A 22251-nucleotide genomic window follows, 5' to 3' on the forward strand; every position below is an offset into this window, starting at 1 on the left:
CATAAATATAAAATAATTTTTAAAAAACACCGCCGATGAAACATTTTAAACCCAGCCCGCTGGGTCTCCCATTATTACTAGTCGTGCACGTTTCCACTGCGCTATGTGATAATGGGCTTTTCTTCATGCCTTATAAATCATAATATCGATTGTTATAAAAAAAAGGCGCATTAGAAAAACTCGAACAACTTTTTTTAAATGTAGATTCACAATGTTAAAGCGCATCAAAATCGGAGAAGAGAAAATCAATTACATCTTTCTTACATATATAAAATTCTCATCCCCACTTTTATGCTCTCCAAAAAATATTTACACGGATGCGGTTCGTGATGGCTCCATCATTCGAATTTCTAAAATATATCATGTTATCGCTCAATTTTTGAAAGATTTTCTAAGCCCCACAAAATTTTTTAATTTTATTGTATTTAGGTGGTCAAAATCTACAAAAGAACAATATTTTTTCTATTTACATCCTTTGGAAGCCAAAATCGGCCCTTTTTTAATCTTTTTCTGTTTTAGTTTAGTTGTACATAGTTTATACTTACTAAATATTAAATTAATTATAATCATACTGTAATTAATTATATTATAATAATTAAATTAATTAAACAATAAGAAATATAAAAGTTCTAAACATTTTCATGATGCCTTTCCACCTAACATATATATTATATATTATCAGATAATATATATATACATATTATCATTGATAGAAAATGTTTAATAACTGATCATTTGAGTGTTAATAATTTATTTAATATTAGATGATTTATTCTGTACTCCCTTTCGAGGTCGACGGTGTTTTTTAGGGATGCACTCAACCTCTTGCAACTCTAGCACCTCTCCGTACATACAAAATAAACAACATACATTACATACAATATTCATGTTATACAATATCCTCAAAGTATCCTACACGACCTGGCCATTGGACAGCCTTACATACTATACCACCCTGTCTTCCTCGCCCCCTACAATCTTTTACCCTTTCCCCTTTTCCCCACTTTATTCCTCCTCCATTATCTCTTCATCCTTCCTCCCTCGATCTTCCTCCCTCCCTTTTGCCTCTTTTCCCATGTCTTCCGCCTTCTCCTCCAGTCTTCTTCCGGCCTCTCCTCCACCTCGCTCCTCCTCCGCATTGTCTCTCTTCTCTTCTCCTCCCACACATCCTCTTCCCTTTCTGCCAAACACCATTACTCTTCATCCCTCTTCAACGTCCTCTTCGTCTGTTTTTTCCTCTCATCCTCCTCCTCCCCTGTTCCTGTCTCTCCTCCCCTGCCAGCCTCCTCTCGGCTGATCTCCTTTGCTCTGCCATACCACCTTCGCCTCTCCTGCCTCTCTCTCACTTCTTTCTTCCACTGGCGCCCTCTTCTACATCCTTATATTTCTCCTCATCCTCCGCTCTTTCCCGCCTTTCTTCTCGCTTCCCACTCCTTCAAACATCTCTTTCCATTCCAGGATTCTCCCCTATCTCTCCATCCTTCTTACTCTTTCACGCTCTCCTCCCGCATTATCATGCGGCACTGCCCTCTTCCTGTCTATCTGCTCCTTCGCACTCTCAATCTTCTTACTTCTATATTCCCCTCCGTCTTCTCTATCTGCTTCCTCCTCTATTTGATCTTCTCTCCTCTCCCCCTCTCCGGCGCCTTCCCTGACCTCTCTCCTCTCTTTTCTTCACCTCCCACTTCCTCTTACCTATCCTGTCTGCTTCTTCGACACTTCTGCCATCTCTCCGTCTTCCTCACTCATTCCCTCGCTCTCCTCCCACGTCATCCTAGTTCTCTTCTCCCTGCTCCCGTTGATCTTTTCCGCTGCTACTGGCTTCCTCTTTTCTATCCGCTTCTTCGCCCTTTCCATCTTTTTACTTCCATATTTCACCTCCGTCTTCTCCATCTGCCTCCTTCTCTGTTCGACCTTCTTTTCACCTCTCTCCATCTCTGACACCTCCTCAACCTATCACCTCACTCTCCTTCACTTCCTCATACATTCCTCTTACCAATCATGTCAGCTCCTCTCTCATTCCTCTCTTTGGCTGTTTTCCAGCTAAGACACGCTACACTGTGTTTCCCTGTGTAACGTTCTTGTGGGAACAATTAAAACTCTAAACTTAGGTTTAGAAAACGTCACCAGAGTGTATTTGTATTCCATATTTTTACTGTCAGCCATCTATATTTACATATGATAGCAAAATTAGAAAATCTCTTACCATTTCAATTAAATTTAACTAACTACAATCTTTCTCGTTTTAATTTGAAGACATATGTTTCAACATTTATAACTTTTTAACGGTACAAGACTTAATTAAAATAGCAGTTAATATTAATGTCTCATTAGATTACACTAAAAAGATTTTTCACCAGACTATTTAAACTACGTACTTTGTCAAATTTAATAATGAAACATATTTATCCAAAAATAATACGATAAACAGGTTAATATATCAAGCCAAGACAAATTTGTCTTGGCTTGATATATTGACCTGTTTATCGTATTATTTTTGCTTAGCATTAATAAGCCCTTTATATTTGTTTGTATTGTTGAAACATATTTATGATCGGCAAGGATGGCTAAAACCTTAGCTTCCTATTTATAAGTGATCTAAAACTTTGGATTTGTTATTCCTTTTTTTTGTATCGTGTCTTTAGTGTGCCTTCAGCCTACACCATGGGTGCTTTCCAATAATGTACACAGTGTACGAACTAGTGCTTTCCAACTACAACACAAGTCAACACAATCGTACACAGCTAAAAAGCTAAGTTTGACTGTGTCGTCACTCCACGAATACAAACATTTTTACATTTTTACATTTGGTATCATTTATTTTTCTGTAGATAAAAATATGTAATGATAAAAATTTTTAATTGCAGTTAAACGGTTAGATTATTCCCATTAAATATTTCTGAAAAATATAATTTTCGAGTGATTATAATTCCAAATTGTTTTTATAAAATCTTTTTGTTAATAAAAAACGAAAATTAAAAAGATAAATAACACGATTTTATTAAAAAATGGTTTCTAAATAATGGAAGATATTTAATGCATACTTTATTTTATTATTTGTTACAACTATAAATATATATGATACAATAATCAATATATATTGATAAATTTACTATTAATTATTACTATCTTTTACACACGTTAATCATGTTAACTATTAATATTGAATATTACATTCTATTACAATTAAAAATTTACATAAATTTAATAATTATAATGATTATATAATTTCCCAATTACAGCAGTGGAATGATTTATTTGAAAACACTGCAGTGGATATATTATTTCAGCTTCCATTATTAACTATAAAATGTTAAACAAATAAAATAATTCATTGTAAAGCACTGTATCTCTTATTTAATAAGACTTATTAGAAAATGCTTAATTCATAAAAAAAATTTTTTTAATATTAACTTTCCAGCTACAACTCGATATTGTGTAACATTGTCACACAGTGACGACATAATGTTTCATAACTGGAATTCATCTCATATATTCTGGCTATTTGGACACTCTTTCTTATTCCTTTCTTTAATTTTGTTATGTTATTAGAATTGATATTAAAAATTAACATTGTTACTATAACATATATACATGTTAAATATAAAACTTCTTGAAAAGTTGATAACACTGACATATTTTATACGCTCGTACTCAGCTTTTTACCGTGTCGAGCAATGTAACACTGTGTCATAGTTGGAACACTTTATATTGGACACAGTGTTACACTGTGTCATCTGTGTACCTAGCCGGAAAACAGCCTTTATCTCCCTCAGTTCTTCCGTCTCCTGTCTTCTCATCTCTCTCTTTACCAACGGACCATATGTAAACGCAAGCTTTCCCAAAACACGCTATCGCCGTCTCCTCTCTCAGTATTGCAAACCTTCGCCTGCCACCGCACCAACCAATCGACCGTCCGCCTCTTTCGCCATTGGCCACTGCTTCGATCCCATGATCCGACTACCCTTCCACCATCTATTGTTTCCATTGTCTCCACCGGGTATACTCTCTTCTCCATATATCTCTACTCTTTCCTTCACTATCCCCTCTGCTCGATCTTAACCGTCGCTCCATTATCTGCCTTCTCATTCTCATTCCGGCTCCAAATTTTCATACCCCCATTGCTCTTCCTCTCCTTCCTTCCGCTACTTCCCTCCAATTCCACCTGTATCCCTCGACAACTTCATGTTTACCCTCCCAGCTCTCCTCTACTCCACCATTCTCCACTTTCAATCACAAACTCCGGAGCTCACAATCTCGTTTTCACACACTACGGCGCCATCTTCTATCCTCCTCAATTTATTTAATATTATATGGATATTATTAAATGTTAAAAAACGTTAGAAGTTTAATAAAAATGTGTTGTGTTCTAAAAATGACAAAATATCGTTTGATTAATTATTTAAATAAATAATGATATAAAAAACACTATACTATCGGATTATTAATAATATCCATATTTACATAGACATTTTATGATAAGCGAATTATTGTTTCTTTCTGTTGCCTTTGAGCATGAAACAACTAAGCCATATATAATTAAATATGTAAACCATAAAAACATGCTTATTTGAGAAATTTAATTGCTAAGTACAAGCACAATAGACATCATTAATGCAAAAATTTTCCCATTAAGAGGATGCTAAAGTGTTCGATCAAACTTGATCGAGGTTGATAATGTAGTCATTCATTTATCCTTATTCATGAAAATATTCGCTTTAAAATATAAGTTATGTAGCTTATACATACAAATGAATAGTATCCCGCAATTCGGAAAATTGAAGAATAAATCTATATTCGTCAAATTACGATTACAAGCCGTAAAAAAAGTTATTTGTATGATCAAATTTTATTTATCTAAGCGCTTTCATTACAGATTTCTAAACATTACAGATATCAAATAACTTTTTTTACGGCTTTTAATCGTAATTTGACGAATATAGTCTTATTTCTCAATCTATTCCTAACCGCGAGATACCATTCATTTGTACGTAAAAGCTACATAACTTGTATTTTCAAGCAAATATTTTTATGAACAAATAAACTTAAAAATTTTTTTGCATTCTTGGTCTTGATCTAATCGTTTGTTTGTATGTACGTACTTTAAATATGTAAAAAAATTTGTATGTAAATTCAATTTAAAACTAAATAATTGAACAGAATGTTAGTAAAACAGACAACTTTAGGATCCTCTTAACAATTTCCTTATATAAAAAATTATCGTGTAAAAGTAATTATAAATTTGATCTATTTCTGTGTGTGAAACATAAAAATTGAATACAAATATACAGAGAGAAATGTTTCTTTAGATTTAACAAATTTTCTTAAATCTGAAAAAAATGTATTAAAATAATCCAATCAAATTAATGTTTCTGTTAAAAATTGCTATTGTTTAATTTTTTAAATAATAGTATTTTTAAATAATAGTATTTTTTCCAAAGATTAACTTAACCTATAAATAAATATTCTTTAAATTAATTTCCTTGTTTTATGTAAATACATTTTATTTAATTGTATAAGCAATAAATGGTATATAGCTTCTATCCGGAAGCTTTTCCTGTTGATAATATCAGTGGTCGCAAAAGCCTTAAAATGAGCAATTATTATAAAAAACAATTTACTGAAAGTATTGTATTATTTTACTTAAATTGTAACTTTATTATATTAAATAATTTATTTTATTTAATTTGTTTTTATTTAAAAATTTTTGTTATTATATAATTAAATTCAATATATTTAGAAATAAAAAGTTATTAAATTGCGATTGAGTTATGGTTACTAAAACTAACGCTACGCAAATTTATATCCTATTTTTGCTGAATTTTGCATGCGAAATATTAGTTGTCATTTGGTAATGAGCAGTACAAACAGAAATCTCACGAGGAAATTGTTAGAATGTTATTTAAGCGAAGGAAATGTAAATGTTTTATTAAAAAATATTGCTTTAAACTCTTCTGTCAACTAATAATTTAACGTTTAAAATGTAACAGAACTAAAAAAATTATATTAAATAAATTTATTTAAAGTTGTTTTTGTAAAATACACACACACAGATAAAATTGTGTGTGTGTGTGTGTGTGTGTGTGTGTTTGTTAGAACGGAACGAAAAAATTGAAATTAAAATATTCAACATCAGATAATGCACAAAAATTATGTCTTAACTTTAATAATAAACGTGCAAATAAATTTCGTTGTGGATCAATATTTTCTGTTTCGGCGAGACACCTAAAGTTTCGCTTTTTAGATAAAATATATAAAAAAATTCTAATCTACTTACAATTACATTTGTACATTTTAAAGTGGTTCATTATGCCTGAGCACAGAAAATAAGATATTATGATAAGAAAGTGTATCAGAATAAAATATTTTTCAGCCTTCTTTTTAAAATTAAACGTGCAACTCTTCACTCGCCGTAAAGGCAACTTAGAATTCACTACGTAAAGGTGGTTACACATGAATTCCTCTCAAGCCCTTCTTTACTTCCTAATCGTTATGCATTAAGTTTTAAATTGGATTTTGCTTAAAAATGTTTATTGGCTAAAGTCCCGCTTTGTTTTAAATTCAGGCATAATATTTCGAAAAATTAATGTAACCTGTATATATTATACCTATTTCTTTTCTATCGTCCGAAAATTTTGCCAAATGTTTCAGTAACTAATTTGATTGTTCTTTCCACAGCCTGTGTATACGCTGGGAAAGCTTTAAAATTTCATATCTAGGAAACTTTATTTTCAAATTTTAGAAAATATTTTAATCGCTTGTCTGAAAAGTTCCTAAAAACGGAAGAACTTGATATTTGTGTAGATTGACCAATGAATCATGTCCTTGTAATGTTATTTGTAATATTTGTGGGCAAGTCAATGCATTAACTTTCGTGACATAATTGCCTATTAACTTAGTTTAGAATTAAAACACAACATCATCTTTAAAAGATGCGTCCAGAAATCTACATCTCTTCATTTGCAAATCTAGTTTCTGTTCAAAAAATATTTACAAATAATTGAGTCTGTCATTGCAAGAAATGCATTTTTTGCAAAAAATAAACAAAATATAACGAGCTCGTTAATGCTAAGCAAAAATAATAAGATAAACAGGTCAATATGTCGAGCTAATACCAATATAATTTATTAAATCAAAAATATATCATTATGAACGCTTTAAAAACAACTGTGTTAAAATTGTTAAATAAATTTCGAAACGTTTCGACTATACATAGTCCTCTTCAGTCGTGCCAAATTACCAATATTTATGAAATTAAACATGAGTAAAATAACGCAAACAAAAATATAATTAACCATTTAGAAAATGATGCCGATTGAATATCCATAAAAACAATGCATATCGTCTACAAAAATGTGTCATAATAATTAAAACGTGAACGAATAAATAATACAATAAAAAACAGTCCAAAATTATGGTCAAAAATCTTGTCAAAAAATGTAAAAGATCAAAACCGATGGTACGAAAACGTGTAATTTATGAACAATATAAATCAATATGCGTATTGTAAAAAAACTATAAACTACATATGTTGATTTCAGACAATATTAACACAAGCAAAAAAAGCCAGCAGTTTCTACAAAGCGTTAAAAACGACTGTAACGTTCAGTAGTCAGAGACAGAATCACTGTCTCTGACCGAGGTTGTGGATCTAAGTAATCATAAATATTTTCTATGCTTAGGTATAATAAGTCACTTTAAGATGTACAAATATAATTGTAAGTAGATCGGAATTTCTTCATTTTGGCAATTTCATCTAAAAAGCAAAACTTTAGCCGTCTTGCCGGAACAAAAGATATTGATTCACAGCAAAATTCTTTTGCACGTTTATTATTAAAATTGAAACACAACTTTTGCCCAATTTTGAGTATTTCAATTTTTTTTTCACATCACCCTAATAAGGGAGACTGAGGCTAACCCGATTCCTGGATAAATCCGACCCCCTTTATTAACCCCAAAAAGTAATTATATATAAAAAAAAAGGAAAATGGCATTAGAGGCATTGTTACTTAACAATATTTTGGTGACATACAATTAATGAGTTTGGTTTTGAAATGTTTGAGCTATAGCTAATATATTATTTTTGAGGCTTTTGATTATATTTTTTTCCTTTACAGAAATTCAGTTAAAGTTATTAGTGTAGACCTAGAGTTTAAAGCTAAGTGCTTTTTATTAATGATATACAATAAGGTTTCTTAGAGAAGAAAAAATTTATTGTATCTTTATTGTTAAAAGTTAAAATAAATCTTAAAGTAAAAAACATCGATCGAGGCTAAAATAAAACCTCAAAAAAAAAAAAACCAGAGTAAAACCGATCTCCCATTATGTTGCATTCCGTTTTTTGCATTTTTCGACATACAGAGACCCGGACCGAATCAAATTAAGATTCGGTTACGGTTACGGTTTAATAAAAAGATTTGAAAACCAGCTACAGTTTCAGTTCCTTGATAAATACAGAAACTCAAAACCGTTAAATTCCAGTTTTTCCGGTTTTTTCCGGTTACGATTCTGGTTCTTGATTTTAATAATATTTTTTAATAAGTAATTATGTAATAGTAATTATTAATATTTATATTTAATAATATTTAATAGTGTTTAATAATAATTTATAAAGAATTAAGTATGAAAGAAAGAATTAATTTGAATTGTGTTATTAATAAATCTATTGCTTAAAAAAAAGGGGGGGGGATTGAATTAAAGAAAAAAAAGGAAAAAACAAAAAAGTAGGAATAGTTAAACAACAATCCGCGAAATTGCAAATAAAGAGTAATAAGCAAAATGTGTACAATAATTCTTTATATCCAGAATATATATATAAAGAAACGTAAATATGTAACAAAAATAAAAGGTGCAGTCATTTAAAATATTACATTTAATTGTAAAATAATAGTATATAAGATATAAAAAACGTACTTTTCATATACGCTAATATACTATTGATTATGACATAACGTCTCCAAAATATAGTAAATTGCCAAACATATTTCAAGTTTATAATTATAACTTTTATTCATCCTTACAAAACAAAAAATAGTTATACATATAATAAAACAAACTTTGTGTTAATTTACTCTCTGTTAATTTACTAGAAGAATTACCAGTAAAATAATTCTTTAAAATCATGAAAACCCATAAAGCCAGCGACACATAAAATTATGCTCATTTGACGCGTTTTGCAAAATGAAAGAATGTCATTTTGCATAAACCGAAATGTTAATTGCTAAAGTTTTTGTTGTGAATTTAAGGTGTTACATCTGTTAGTGAATATCTCACATTTTTGAATGTATTAAATATTCTCAAAACCGATTTTAAAGTTATGCGTGAAAGAAAGTATACTATCAACGTGAAAATTCATTCAACCACATCCATGTGTTTTATCACGTACGAAGAAATTTTGCAGTTAAAACTTATTCATAAGTACTCAATTAACAAACGTAACAAACAGTTTTGTTAGAAAAACATTATTTTTATTTGTCGTTCAAATACCTGCAAATTTTGTAATGTTTACTAACAATTAATAAGCCTCGCTTCGCAAAACAGAGCGATGCTTTTTTCCTGCCAGATTTTTTCATTTCGTGCAAAAACGGATCGAATAAGCGTAATTTTATATTCAATATTTAACAATACAAACAATTATAAAGAGCTCGTTAATGCTAAGCAAAAATAATATGATAAACAGGTCAATGTATCGAGCTAAGACAAATTTTCTTAATGTTTTTGTTATGGTAATCTCTTCTATTTTGTTAATTGTGCTGGAATTTAAAAGTTCAAATAAAGATTAAGTTTTGTACAATAAATAAGCCTGATTCTCATTTCACGTAAAAAACCCTAAATTAGCAAAATAATTCGAAAATTAAAGTTAAATAATGAAAATAATGGGGAGTCGGATTTACTCTGACCAGAGGTCGGATTTACCCCGGGCGGTTGGATTTACCCGGAATTTTGAAGAGATTTTTATTATATCTCAGCATTTTAATTTTATCTCAGAACTAATAGATACTATACCGCTAATTATTTTATAAAAAGTTGCACCGGGCAATAAGCTATTTAATGGTACTTTATTTATTGCAATCCATTTTGTTTTAAACAAGATATGACTTAAAAATTTTAGGGGGGTTAGCTCCGGTCTCCCCCTCCCCCCACACACACATATATAATAAAGTATTAAATATAAAGAGACAGTTCTCTCTGTATAAAATATAAATTAGAAGTTCATGATTGATTTCATTATAGGAAACTAAATACATATTGACAACCTATACAACTTTTTACATTGCCATGAAAATAGTTCTTAGTTTATATCTGAACTCCTATGTCATGTCTTCAATTCGAACCGTCGATTAGCATTGACGCAACTCGCATATTTATATAAAAGTTTGTGATTTTCTCGTCCGGTTTCATGAACAATCCGACATGTATATTCATTTCATTGAAAAAAAGTAGATTGTTCGTACCCGGATGGAAGGAGTATACACATAGCGAAGAGAATCGGCGCACATTGTTGATTGGACGAGTTGATAGCGCTTAGCAAGGTCCGACATGTTAGAGCAGTAAATTTGCATATGAACGAGTGAATGTGTGACGAATGTATCTCTCGGTAGCTTCGCTCAACAATGCTGGTCAATGCGTGCTGTCGGACATTGCCTGCAACATAGCGACACCAAGTCTGTGAGAGAGACAGAGACAGCCGTCATCAGACGATTTGTAATTGAAATTATGACGCAATTTGCTATATTTATTGTGTGAACCGATTTCGTGAGCTTCAAAATCCCGCGAATTTCTTACATTAGTGGCGATTTTACTTTCAGTGTACCAATTAAAAATTAAACAAGAAAAAATAAAGTTTATTGAATAGAAGAAGATTATAAAATATTTTTTCTAAAGCTTTATATATAGGGGAGACCGGTTTACTAACTTTTTAGAATTTCAGTAATAAAATAGTTTTAAACATTTAAGGGGATCATAAAACCATCTGTTTTACCTACATTTTTTATTTTAACTATATTTTTAATTGGCTATATAAAATGTAAAATTCTTTTACAGAATAAAAATACGCACAAAAATACAAGGGTGAGAGGTTGAGTTCATATAAAAAATAAACAAAAACTTAATTTTAGTACGTTGCGGTCAATAAGTATTATCACTTTATAATAATATTTGCTTAATATACAAAATCTATGTGTACATGATGAAACTGGAATACCGTCCACTTATTCACGGAAGATAGAACGGTTAAGGTACACGTAAAAGTTTACCATTTTAAAGATATCTACAATAATATCTAACAATAAGATATTCATTTTTCAAGTTAAACGAATGAGAGCACACCAAGGGAAACACTTGCTGATGGGGGGAAGGAAGAGAAGCGTGCCGTGGCCCGTGCTTCGCCGCTCCCACGTCTTGCTTCACCGCGCCAATGCTTGATACAGTGAGCCGTACTATAGCTCAAGCAGTTCGAGCGCTTCCTTCGGCGCGCTCTCATTCGTATAATTTACAAAATTATTATCGGTTATTATTATTGATATCCCAAAACCATAGTAGATTTTTACATTCACCTCAATCCGTTCTATATTCCCATAAATAAGTAAACGGTATTCCGGTATATGTTGTTGTCCTATCCTCTCACTGATTACAGATAAAACACTTTTTGATAACGCTCAGACATTTATGTGGAAAGTTTAAAGTTTTTCATGCTTGTTATCTGCTTATTTGTTAAGGCAGTTTTAGCGAATGAGCGAGCGTGAGTGAAAGCATAAGACAACTGATTATTATGGTATATATTGCGAGTTCGAATCTTACAAAATTTTCTATTTTATTTTTGATAAAAATGCCGAATAGAGGACTCAGCCCCAATGACCTTGACCTTGACATATATTGTTAAGATCATGACCCTGAGTAATGTATAAAAGATTTTAGCCATCACTTATTGTTTATTAGAAAGTTATAAACACAAGAAGTTCATTCAGCATTTTATTTTATATGTAAAATTTTATTTAACATTTAATGCATTTAATGGATATATTGAACTCATTATATTGAAAAAGATGTCAATACGTTCATCATACTCATACATTCTCTTAAGAGGAGCGTCTACATTAGGAGGCCAAAAGCACTTTTTTATTATTTTTTTCTAATAAAACTAAGCAATGGATTTATTTGCGATTTTCATCACTTATTGTGCATGTCTTTAAGTATTCAAAACAATTTTTATTACAAAATATTATTTATTTAATTATAAGTTGTAAGCAAAAATGCACAATTGAAAAATTTCTTCCACACTGCGTGCATGATAACATCCAGTAGAATCGGCTGAAAAAAAAATTCAAGTTTTTTTGTAAAGTTTATGAGTATAGCTTCTAAGAGAATCTGAGAAAGCCATATATTTATTATAAAAAATTTATAAAATGGCGTTTTGAAAAAAATCGATTTTTTGTGAAAAATGTCTGACTTTAAATAACTTTTTTTTACATGACTTTTAATTTATATTTTAAGTTCACACAGAAGATAATTTAATAACCTTTAATTAAAAAAAAAAAAGAAGTGGATCCGTCGATTAGTTTTTTTTTAAATCAGGCACGCAGTTTCAAAAAAAGTGGTTTCGAGAAAAACGCGTTTAAAGTTTCCGATCAAAAAAGAAGATTGATAAAAGCTTGCTAATGATTGTTTATCCGTACTTTTCAATTAATCTGCTATCCTTGTTCCATATAAAATGTTCTTAGTGTCCTCATACAATTCATTCTTCTCTAATAGCCGTTGTTTGTCATAAGTACGCGTTTCCTGCGCAATAGATCTGCTACGACGATTTTGGCTAGTAGTGCGATTTTCATTTATTCTATCCGCAACATCTCTTTATACTGGTCCAATAACTATTTCCATGCGTGACATGATTCTTAGAACCGACAAATAGCCTTCATTGAAAATTCCAGCAGCTATGTAGGCAACAATTTCAATGATTTTGTGACCGCAATGGAGGTGTTTTGGGGCAAGTCGTTAATCGTCGCATTAAAACTTTCATTGGCATTTTGTGTACCCATCTAAACATCTCTCAATTAATTCTTTCCCAGCAGGCAGTTTACCTTTTCGAAAACCGTTAGGGATTTTTACTTGCCGTCCCGCTCGCGCACTGCACGTGCTCATTTTGGCCTGAGACAATTTGAATCTAGACTTGGGACTTCAGAAGCATGTTTTACGGATGAAATACTGTCGATTTAAGCAAGAAAAAAATCGATTTTTTTACTCTCTAATGTAAATGCCCCCCCTTAAATAAAAATTGCGCAAGATAATTTGTAAAATGATAATTACATATACCATAACGAGGAATATTTGTTCGCATTTCTCTCCATAATCTTTCTATATCTTGTGTGTGTCTCACTGGATCCACAAAATTAACAGAATAATTAACTGTTTTGTGTATATAATTATTGTATTGATCTAAAGTTTAGATCAATACAATAATTATATACACAAAACCATACTAATAAATTTTAATTTAGATTCTAAACCATCATATGCACGCCATTTATTGGTATGAATTATAGAATCAAATGCAACATATTTTTTGAATAAGTAATAACGTTTCAGAACATCGGTTTGGCACAGGTAATATAAATACTCTTATAGTGTCTCTTTCAATACCACCAAAAATCCACTGTTTTTTTTTCCAAAACTACATATTTATAAAAATTACGTTTTGCATGAAAAATCGTGAAGTTATATGGTATAGAGAACGTGATGGGCTGTACTCCCTTCCCGTAATTCTTTCTAACTCTAACTCAACCAATCTTATGTCGCTATTTGATTAATGCGAAGACATTGGAAACGAACAGTGTGAACCTTGTTTGGCGTGGAAAATTGCAAACCCATGTGGTACAGTACAAGCGTAGATGTCGTTTACTTTACGTAAAGCACTAATATCATGTATCGTAAACTTTTAGTCAAATAGGGTAGACATTGCTTTACAGGTTTATGTTTATGTTCGCAGAACAATGAGCGACGGCTAAAACCTTTTATACATTACTCAGGGTCATGATCTTGACAACGTATAAACCTGTGAACATAAACATAAACCTGTGAAGCAAGATCTACGCTTTTGATTAAAGTTTCATAAATACGATACATGATATCAGTGCTTTACATAAAGTAAACGATGCCCACGCTTGTACCGTACCACATGGGTTTGCGACTTTTCACGTCAAATAAGATCCACGCTGTTCGTTTCCAATGTTTTCGCATTAACCAAATAGCGATATAAAATTGGTTGGGTTAAAATTAGAAAAAATTACAAGAAAGGGATATAGGCTCCACTTCTCCCCCGTCCACGCGTTCTCTATATCAACATAACTTCACGACTTTTCATGTAAAACGTAATCTTTATAAACATGTAGTTTTTGAAAATTACATGTAATACATAAAATTTCTTGTGTTTATAGCTTTCTAATAAACGATGAGTGACGTCTAAAACTTTTTATACATTACTTCAAGGTCATGATCTTGAAATATGTCAAAATCAAGGTCATTTAGCTGGATCCCCTATTTGGTATTTTTATCTTATTTTTTTTATTCTTTTAAATTCCTATAATCAATATTCTAGATTGTGCAACAATATTTTTATAACAATGTATATAAAGTTCCTTAAAGTCGGAGGAAATCAATTCTGGTAATCCCCTTGCAAGGTCAAGGTACTATAAAAATGCATTGAGAATAAACGTAACTTTAGTGACGCTTTTATTATTTAATTTTTACTTTTAAAAGGCCTAAGGTAATAAGCATGTAAAAACTGTTCCCGCGCGTAACAAGTCTAAATTGGTGCCACAAATTGACATCTCCTGTGACGTGACAGCTGCGGGCTGTCATTCAACGCAAGCGCTGCAAGGACCCTAACGCGTTTTCACCACGCGGATCCTGCACCCTCCACAGCTCGGGAATAGGCGCGAGCGTAGCGCGTCCGTTTTCTGTCTGTGTGTCGTATGCTGTTTCTTTTACTTAATTAAAATTGTTTCAAGCGTTATATCGCGAGTGCAGCGGAAGTTGGCGACCGGGTAAGACCGATTATATATTATTTTGACGTCTCATCCCGCCGAAAGACGCCCAGAAGAGCAACAAAGCAGTGGAAGAGAACGAGCTGACGCCGAGGGATCGCCGAGACCTTGAAAGCGGGGGCACGCAAGTCATTCCGCCCTTTTGCTTTGCCTTAAAACTACTATCAATTGTGAGACTGTCAAAGTTGCTGTAGAATTGTATTACAGGATCCAAGGAGGCACGGCCTTAATGGCGCAGAGATGGAACGGCATCCAAACGGGCTCCACGTAAATCTTGACGAGGACCGCAGAGACAGGAAATGTATTTCCCACTGAACCACAAATTATGAGTCGAGAACGGTATCTCGGAAAATGAGGATGCACTCACTTGAAAAGCACGGAGCCGTCGCCGGCAAAATCATAAGGAATCTTGTCGGGCAGGACACTGAGATTCAATTCTTGTACCGAGAATCTACGAGTGCGTAGCGTACGTAACGCATCGCACGTGAATCGGGCCACGGGATCGTCAATAGCCCGACCTACTTAGGCAAAGTCGGCACGTAGATGGAGCCAAGCAGCTCACGGAAGAAGTCCCTGGCCGCTGAACGCGACAAGGATTCTAGAGTTTCCCACAGAAAGAGAGAAGCGAAAGTTAAGAAGTCTCATAAGACGTATAGAACGCACGGTAAAAAACAGTAGTTCGGGAAAGCACCAAAGGACGGAAGCCAAGAAGCCGAAGAGTCCTGTTCAAGAACCTCCACCCGCAGTAGACGAGAACAACAACGATTCGGACTACTGGATGACCAAAGCATTACCACTCTTGCGGTGGAAACCACGGTGTTAGACAACGAACAAACAACTCTTATCAGGGCCAAATTTCATTAAAATTAGAATTTTCGAGTTTGCAAGGTTTTCTTGTCAGATAACTCAATCTTTCTGACCAGCGTACCTCTGCAACAGCGAGCGTGCAAATCCGTCTTAAGCATTGAAAAACGCGCGACCAATCACACCTCGACTACATATATATCGTCACAATAATCTCTAATAACGTATTTTCTTATGATAAGCAATATTCGTTTAAAATATTTTCATATATGGTTACCTCTATCAAAAGATTATTGCTATTTCACTATCCCGTGAGAAATGACCCATTGAATCGACGTCGATTCGACGTCGAAGTTATCAATATTTCATCGAATCGAAATAGTGCTCGAAATGGCAGTTCATTTCGATGAGTTTTTTAATATAAAGGTTTTTAAAGATACACATCATTTACAATAAATATTTGTTATCGAGCAGCAACGGTATCTGCATTAAACTCGTGTTTTTCTTGTATAATCTGCTGATATAATTTAAGCTAATCTAATGATAGATTAATGAAAGATTCTACTTGATTTCTGCTACCAATTTGCATAAAAATAGTAAAGTGCATAAAGAGTTGCTTTGTTTCTGTCACAAATTTTCTACTAATATAAGTGCTGCATATGAATAGTTCCATTATATTTCTAATAACATGCTGTCGTCAATATTTAATAACATGATTATATTATAGTTAGATTATAGCTGTCCATATGATAGCTATACTTGCTAGGTTGGGACTATGTAAGTCATTTCCAGAGACTGATTCCCATCACTTTTTTATGTGAATAACCAAAAAGTAAAATTATTATTCTGTTGATGCAACTTTAATTTTTTCTTTGTGTAATTTTCAGAAATAACATTTCAAAATGACAATTTCTACTTTAAAAATTTAAAATAATTTTAATTATAAAAATCTATATTACAAGACCCAATATAAGACATAAAAACATCTGTTTAATAGGCACAAAATTGAATAACTTTATTTAAAGTAATTTTCAAAGATATTTGGCAATACAATTACTTATTACAAAACATTTTTAATGACAAAAAGATATAACTTATGTTTGACTTAATTTAATTTGTGTGTGTTTGTATGTATTTATAAAAAAATAAAGTATAAAATATAAAACATAATGTTCAACATTACTTCTATGCTGATCTCAAGAAATAAAGATAAACATTTACATTACGGGACTTCCGATGATCTCGACTTTGATGCATGTTACACGGGTGAAAATATTAATTAACTTTTCTTAAAGACATGCACAATAAGTGATAAAAATCGCAAAAAGATCCATTGCTTAGTTTCATTAGAAAAAAATAATTAAAAAGTGTTTAATTTTGGCCTCCTAATGTAGACGCCCCCCTTAAAAATATTAATTTTCATTCAAATTAATAAACATTTATTATAATTTTAATCTAGATATATCTTATCAAAGTTATCACCTTGAGTAGTTTTCGAAAATTTTACTTGGCAACTATTTATTGTGGGAGTGTATAATGAACCTTGCTTTGCGTGAAAAATAAAACTCGTAGAACAATACAATTATAAATCTCGTCGCGGGCCATAAGCACTGAAGGCTGTGGAGTGGATGTCGCTTCGCGTAGAAAGTCGAGAATTCATGTGGAACAAACTAATTATTCATCTCGTCGAAGGCCATAAATACCGGATGTGATTAAGATCTTCAAATTGTATACAAGTATATCTTAAAAAGTATATGCGACCACCAATTAATTTATAAAAAAAGTTAATCAGTATTCTCACCTGTATAATCAATATCAAGTTTGAAATAGTCTATGTCTTCTAATGTAAACAAATAACTAAATAAAATTAAGAATTTGTTTTCCTTATTCTTTTATAGTTAAGTAATTTTAACTTTCAAGTAATAAATCATTGACGCTTGGACGAAGTCCAATAACATATAATATAGTAACATACAATATATGATTTTCCATTGCACCTCGAATATTTCAAAAATGACATTGTAACAAATGTTATAGGCAAATGTTGTATAATCTGTACGGAGACAAATAATAGTAAAATAAATTTCAAAAAATTCGAAAAATTTCACTTTTTTATAATGCATGAAAGTTACTGCTATTTCTAAAATGGAATTATATAATTTTTTTACATAATATGATTCTTCTAATTATTTCACTACACATATAACAGTATTGAAATAGAATTATATCGAAGTCAGCACATGCCCACAAAAAATAAAAAATACCTTGCGCCAGATTAGATTATTCCCATATATTTTAACCCGCTAAAAGCGAATCTGATGTCAGCTTTGCTCCATCAGATCTTAGTTTTTTCTAATCTAAAAAAAAAAACCCTTAAAAACCATAAAACCGACGATTTCTGACTTTTACTCAATAAATGTCCCATGACCCGATAACCCATTAATAAACCCCATTACTTCATAACCCCGGAAATTCGATGCAGACGACAAAAAAAATTATAATACACTGCACTGGCGCAAAAAAAATTCTGACCGAATTTTTAGGCAAACTTCAAAGTAACGTAACTTTGCGAAAAATCATCCAAATTACATAAACTTTTTTTTAAATTAAAAAGCAAAGACTACTTTAAGAATTCCTTAAAATCTTGCTAAAATTAATCCGGATTCTTAAAGTTCTTTTTTCTCAATTAAAAAAAATACATGTCGATACGATGTTTTTTGTTGATTTTATACAAGTTTGAAATTTGCACTGCATTTTAGAGTATTTTAGCGAATAAATACTCTACAGTATTTATATTATTAATACAGTATTTTTTAGATACCATAAAACGGTATTGCATATGATATTGCACATTGATTTTATTTGTGTTTAACTCAATCATACCGCCGTTATCAAAGTGACTCAATGTGCACCACGTGGAGATTAACGGTCGGATTTTGCACATCAAAAGAGCCGTTTTTTTAAGTAAAATTTAAATTTAAATTTTTTATGTATGAGTATGTGTATATATGTTTATGTGTGGATTTATGAGTGTAGATGAATATGACCTTCTGTTAACTTTAATGAAATTAACGCGTCAGCTATCCGTTATATTCAGATCAGTAAGTGAAAATTTCCATTGATGAATTTCAGAGCCACATGAAGTGCAAAATCCGACCGTCAATATACATTGACCTTCACATAGTGTATTGGATCACTCTGATGGCGGCGGTATAATTGAATTAAACACAAATAAAATCAATATTTATACCGTTTTATGATATCCAAAAAATAATTGTATTTATTCGCTAAAATACTTTAAAATACATTCTAAATTTCAAACTCGTGTATAATCCACAAAAAACTTCGCATCAACATGTATTTTTTTTTTAATTGCTTGGAAAAGAGTAAGCTTTAAAATTCTGGATTAATATTAGCAAGATTTTAAGACACTTGTAAAAAATGATAATAAACTTAATTTTTTTCTATGAAAAACTCAGATATGCGGTATTTTTAATATAACCGAATCAGATAACCGATATATGTAAAAATGTCAATTGTTGCCAATATCATTCAAAATTAGTTTTTTATCGTAACTTTTTTTGTTATTTTTTCAAAGTAATACTTTGGCACAATGTTAGCACAACCCAGCACAACTTAGCACAATTAAGAAAATTGCGAAGAATTGAAAGTGGGGAACTAATCTAAAAAATTGTTTTTTTTTTTATTGTATGTTTTATATTACGGTTTTAAGAGACGAGCACCCTGTAGCACAAACTTAGCACAATTCAGCACAATTGTCAAAATATGTTAATTTAAAAAATAGGGGGCTAACTTCTAATAGGTTAGGATAAAACGACATCCTAGGAAATTCTCAATACAGGATGCCTTTTACTTTAAGAAATCAAAGATTTCTCGATACAATAAATGTTGAAAAACGAGCTGCATAGTTTTAAAAAGTAGTCGAAAACTTCTTGGATAATTACAGAAGTGAAGAATATAGACTTAGTAGCTGATATGGTAAAAAATTTCCATGCATTAGGATGTTTAATGAATTTCAAGCTGCACTTTCTCCATTCATATCTCAATTACTTCCCACAAAGTCTTGAAGATTACAGTGAAGAACAGCGAGAACAATTCCATCAGACATTAGAAAAATGGAACGTCGTTACCAAGGCAAATGGGACAAAAATATGATGGCTGACTTCTGTTGGATGTTAAAAAAAGAAAAAGTTGTGACAAATAAAAAGCATAAAGAAAATCCACTTTATAAGTTATTCGACGATAAAAAAAGTACGCAATCATGAGTTATACTCTAAAGTTTAGAGTCTAAACATATGGAGTTGAAAAGGGATTATAGGGTTTTGCTACTAAAGAATATCGGGTTAAGAGTTATGGGGTTCGTTTTGGGCGGGTTATAAAAAAATAATTAGACATTTAAAAGTTCATGTAGTTATTGAATTTGTAATGCAAAAGTTACAGTATCATGTTGGAACTTTTCTCGTCGTTTGCATCGAATCTCCGGAATTATGGGGTTTGCTATTAATGGGTTATCAAGTCATGGGGCAATTATTGAAGGGTTCTAAGATTATAAATGGTTAGTTATAATATATTGGATCACAAAGTTTAATGTTTCTAGAAGTAAAAGTCAGAAATCCCCGTTTCATGACTTTTTAAGGCGTTTTTTAACGTTAGAAAAAAAACTGGGATGTAGTAGAACAAAATTGACATCAGATTCGTTTTTAACGAATCAAAATACATGGGAATAATCTGGTCTGGATCAAGGCGCAGGGTACTTTTTATTTTTGGTAAGCTTGTGTAATTTATAAGAAAGAACTGGGGCATTGTATATATTTTTGTATACAAAATATATATATATATACATATACATATATATGTAAATAATTAGTTTATAATCAATATTTAAACTTACGCTAGATGTTATGTTCCCCTGGTTGACATGCTGTGCCGGAACTTCATCTTGATAATATTCGTCGTTCTGGACGCCCGGTACATTCTGGACAAAGTCGAGAAGTCGACGATTCGGACTATCCGGCGTGATAGGCAGGTCATTAGGCAAATTCGGGAAGCAAGCATTGGACATGCTGCGTCGATGCCGCGATAAACTATAATGTTCATAATTGCGGTAACAACCGGGTCCAGTCTGAGCAGGTCCACGGCCACATGCAGAGTCTCCCTCTGTGCTGTTACCATCCACCACAGACATGTTATGACCTTGAAACAAGTGTGAGATCTGTGTTGTTTTCAGAATAAAAAAATAAATCATTAAAAAATTAACCTTTAGAGGACCGGCTCTTTTTTGAACAACTTTTTGAGTTTTAGTGCTAGAACATTTTTATCCTTGTCAGTGAGTTAAAGGGAGCGTTTTAGATGCGCACAATGTAAAATGGACACCACCAATCAGATTACTGCTTTAGGTAAAATTAGGATTCTAATAATTTACATATATATATAACATATGTAAATTTATAGAACTTAATTGATGGTGTCCGTTTTACACTGTGCGCATCTGGGACTCACTCGAATTGAACTACAAAAAAGATGACATAGCTCCAGCACCTCAATTAAGCTTCCGGTCCAGAAAAAAATTAATGGTATTTTTTGCTGTATTTAAACTTTATGTTATTGACTGCATTTAGCAGAAAAGGCAGCTTTGTAACTTGTTGTAAATTTTTCAATACAATTGGTTGTTGCCCTTAGTTCCATTAAATTTAAGTGCATAAACCAATCAAAAGAAATTTACAGTAATTACAAAGCTGTTTTTTCTGTATAAAGGCTGAACGCAGCCATTGTTTATTGTTAAAATAATTGTTTAACGTCATTTGCAATAAAAATGTATTGAAAAATATGTATAAAAATATAATCATATCGCACTTTTTGAGGTATAAAGCAGTAAAATGTCATTATACAAAATAACATTAATTTATTTTGAAATAAATGCACATATTTTAATAAAAAAAGTAATTTTAGTTAAACGCATGTTTTTAATAAATCTAATTATAAGCTTGATATTAGGTTTCCAGTCCCGGAAAGGTTAATAAATGAATACTATCCAGCAAATCAATTTAACTACTATTTTGACATAAATGTATACCATAATATTTATATATGTTATATGACAGGTATATTTATCTATTTAATGGAATATCATTTAAATGTGAACTATTACTTAAATATTACTGTATTTATCCAATAACTTAACAAATAACAACTAATGGACATATAATATTACATTTATATTGTTAAATGTAATATTATACATGTTGCATAGTTATAGTAGAATGTGAAATTGTACCATTAATGTTATGTTAAATAGTGCTGTCAAATGATAATAAACGTATACTGTAAAAAATTTTTATTTATAGATTTATTATTAAAAAGGAAAGAAAAAAAAAGAGATATAGAGAAT

The 22251-nt window shown here is 31.5% G+C and overlaps 1 protein-coding gene across 5 annotated transcripts in view; it reads right to left on the bottom strand.

Moving 5' to 3' along the window:
• Positions 1–22251, bottom strand: part of LOC105837836 (potassium voltage-gated channel protein Shab) — a 113574-nt gene that overhangs the window by 53164 nt on the left and 38159 nt on the right. For all 5 annotated transcript variants that reach the window (XM_036290395.1, XM_036290396.1, XM_036290393.1 and 2 more), the window contains exon 5: positions 20755–21056. In XM_036290395.1, coding sequence (XP_036146288.1) covers positions 20755–21056 — 302 coding nt within the window. The remainder of the gene's footprint in view (positions 1–20754; positions 21057–22251) is intronic.

Source organism: Monomorium pharaonis, chromosome 7 (genome assembly GCF_013373865.1).
Source record: "Monomorium pharaonis isolate MP-MQ-018 chromosome 7, ASM1337386v2, whole genome shotgun sequence".
NCBI lineage: Eukaryota > Metazoa > Arthropoda > Insecta > Hymenoptera > Formicidae > Monomorium > Monomorium pharaonis.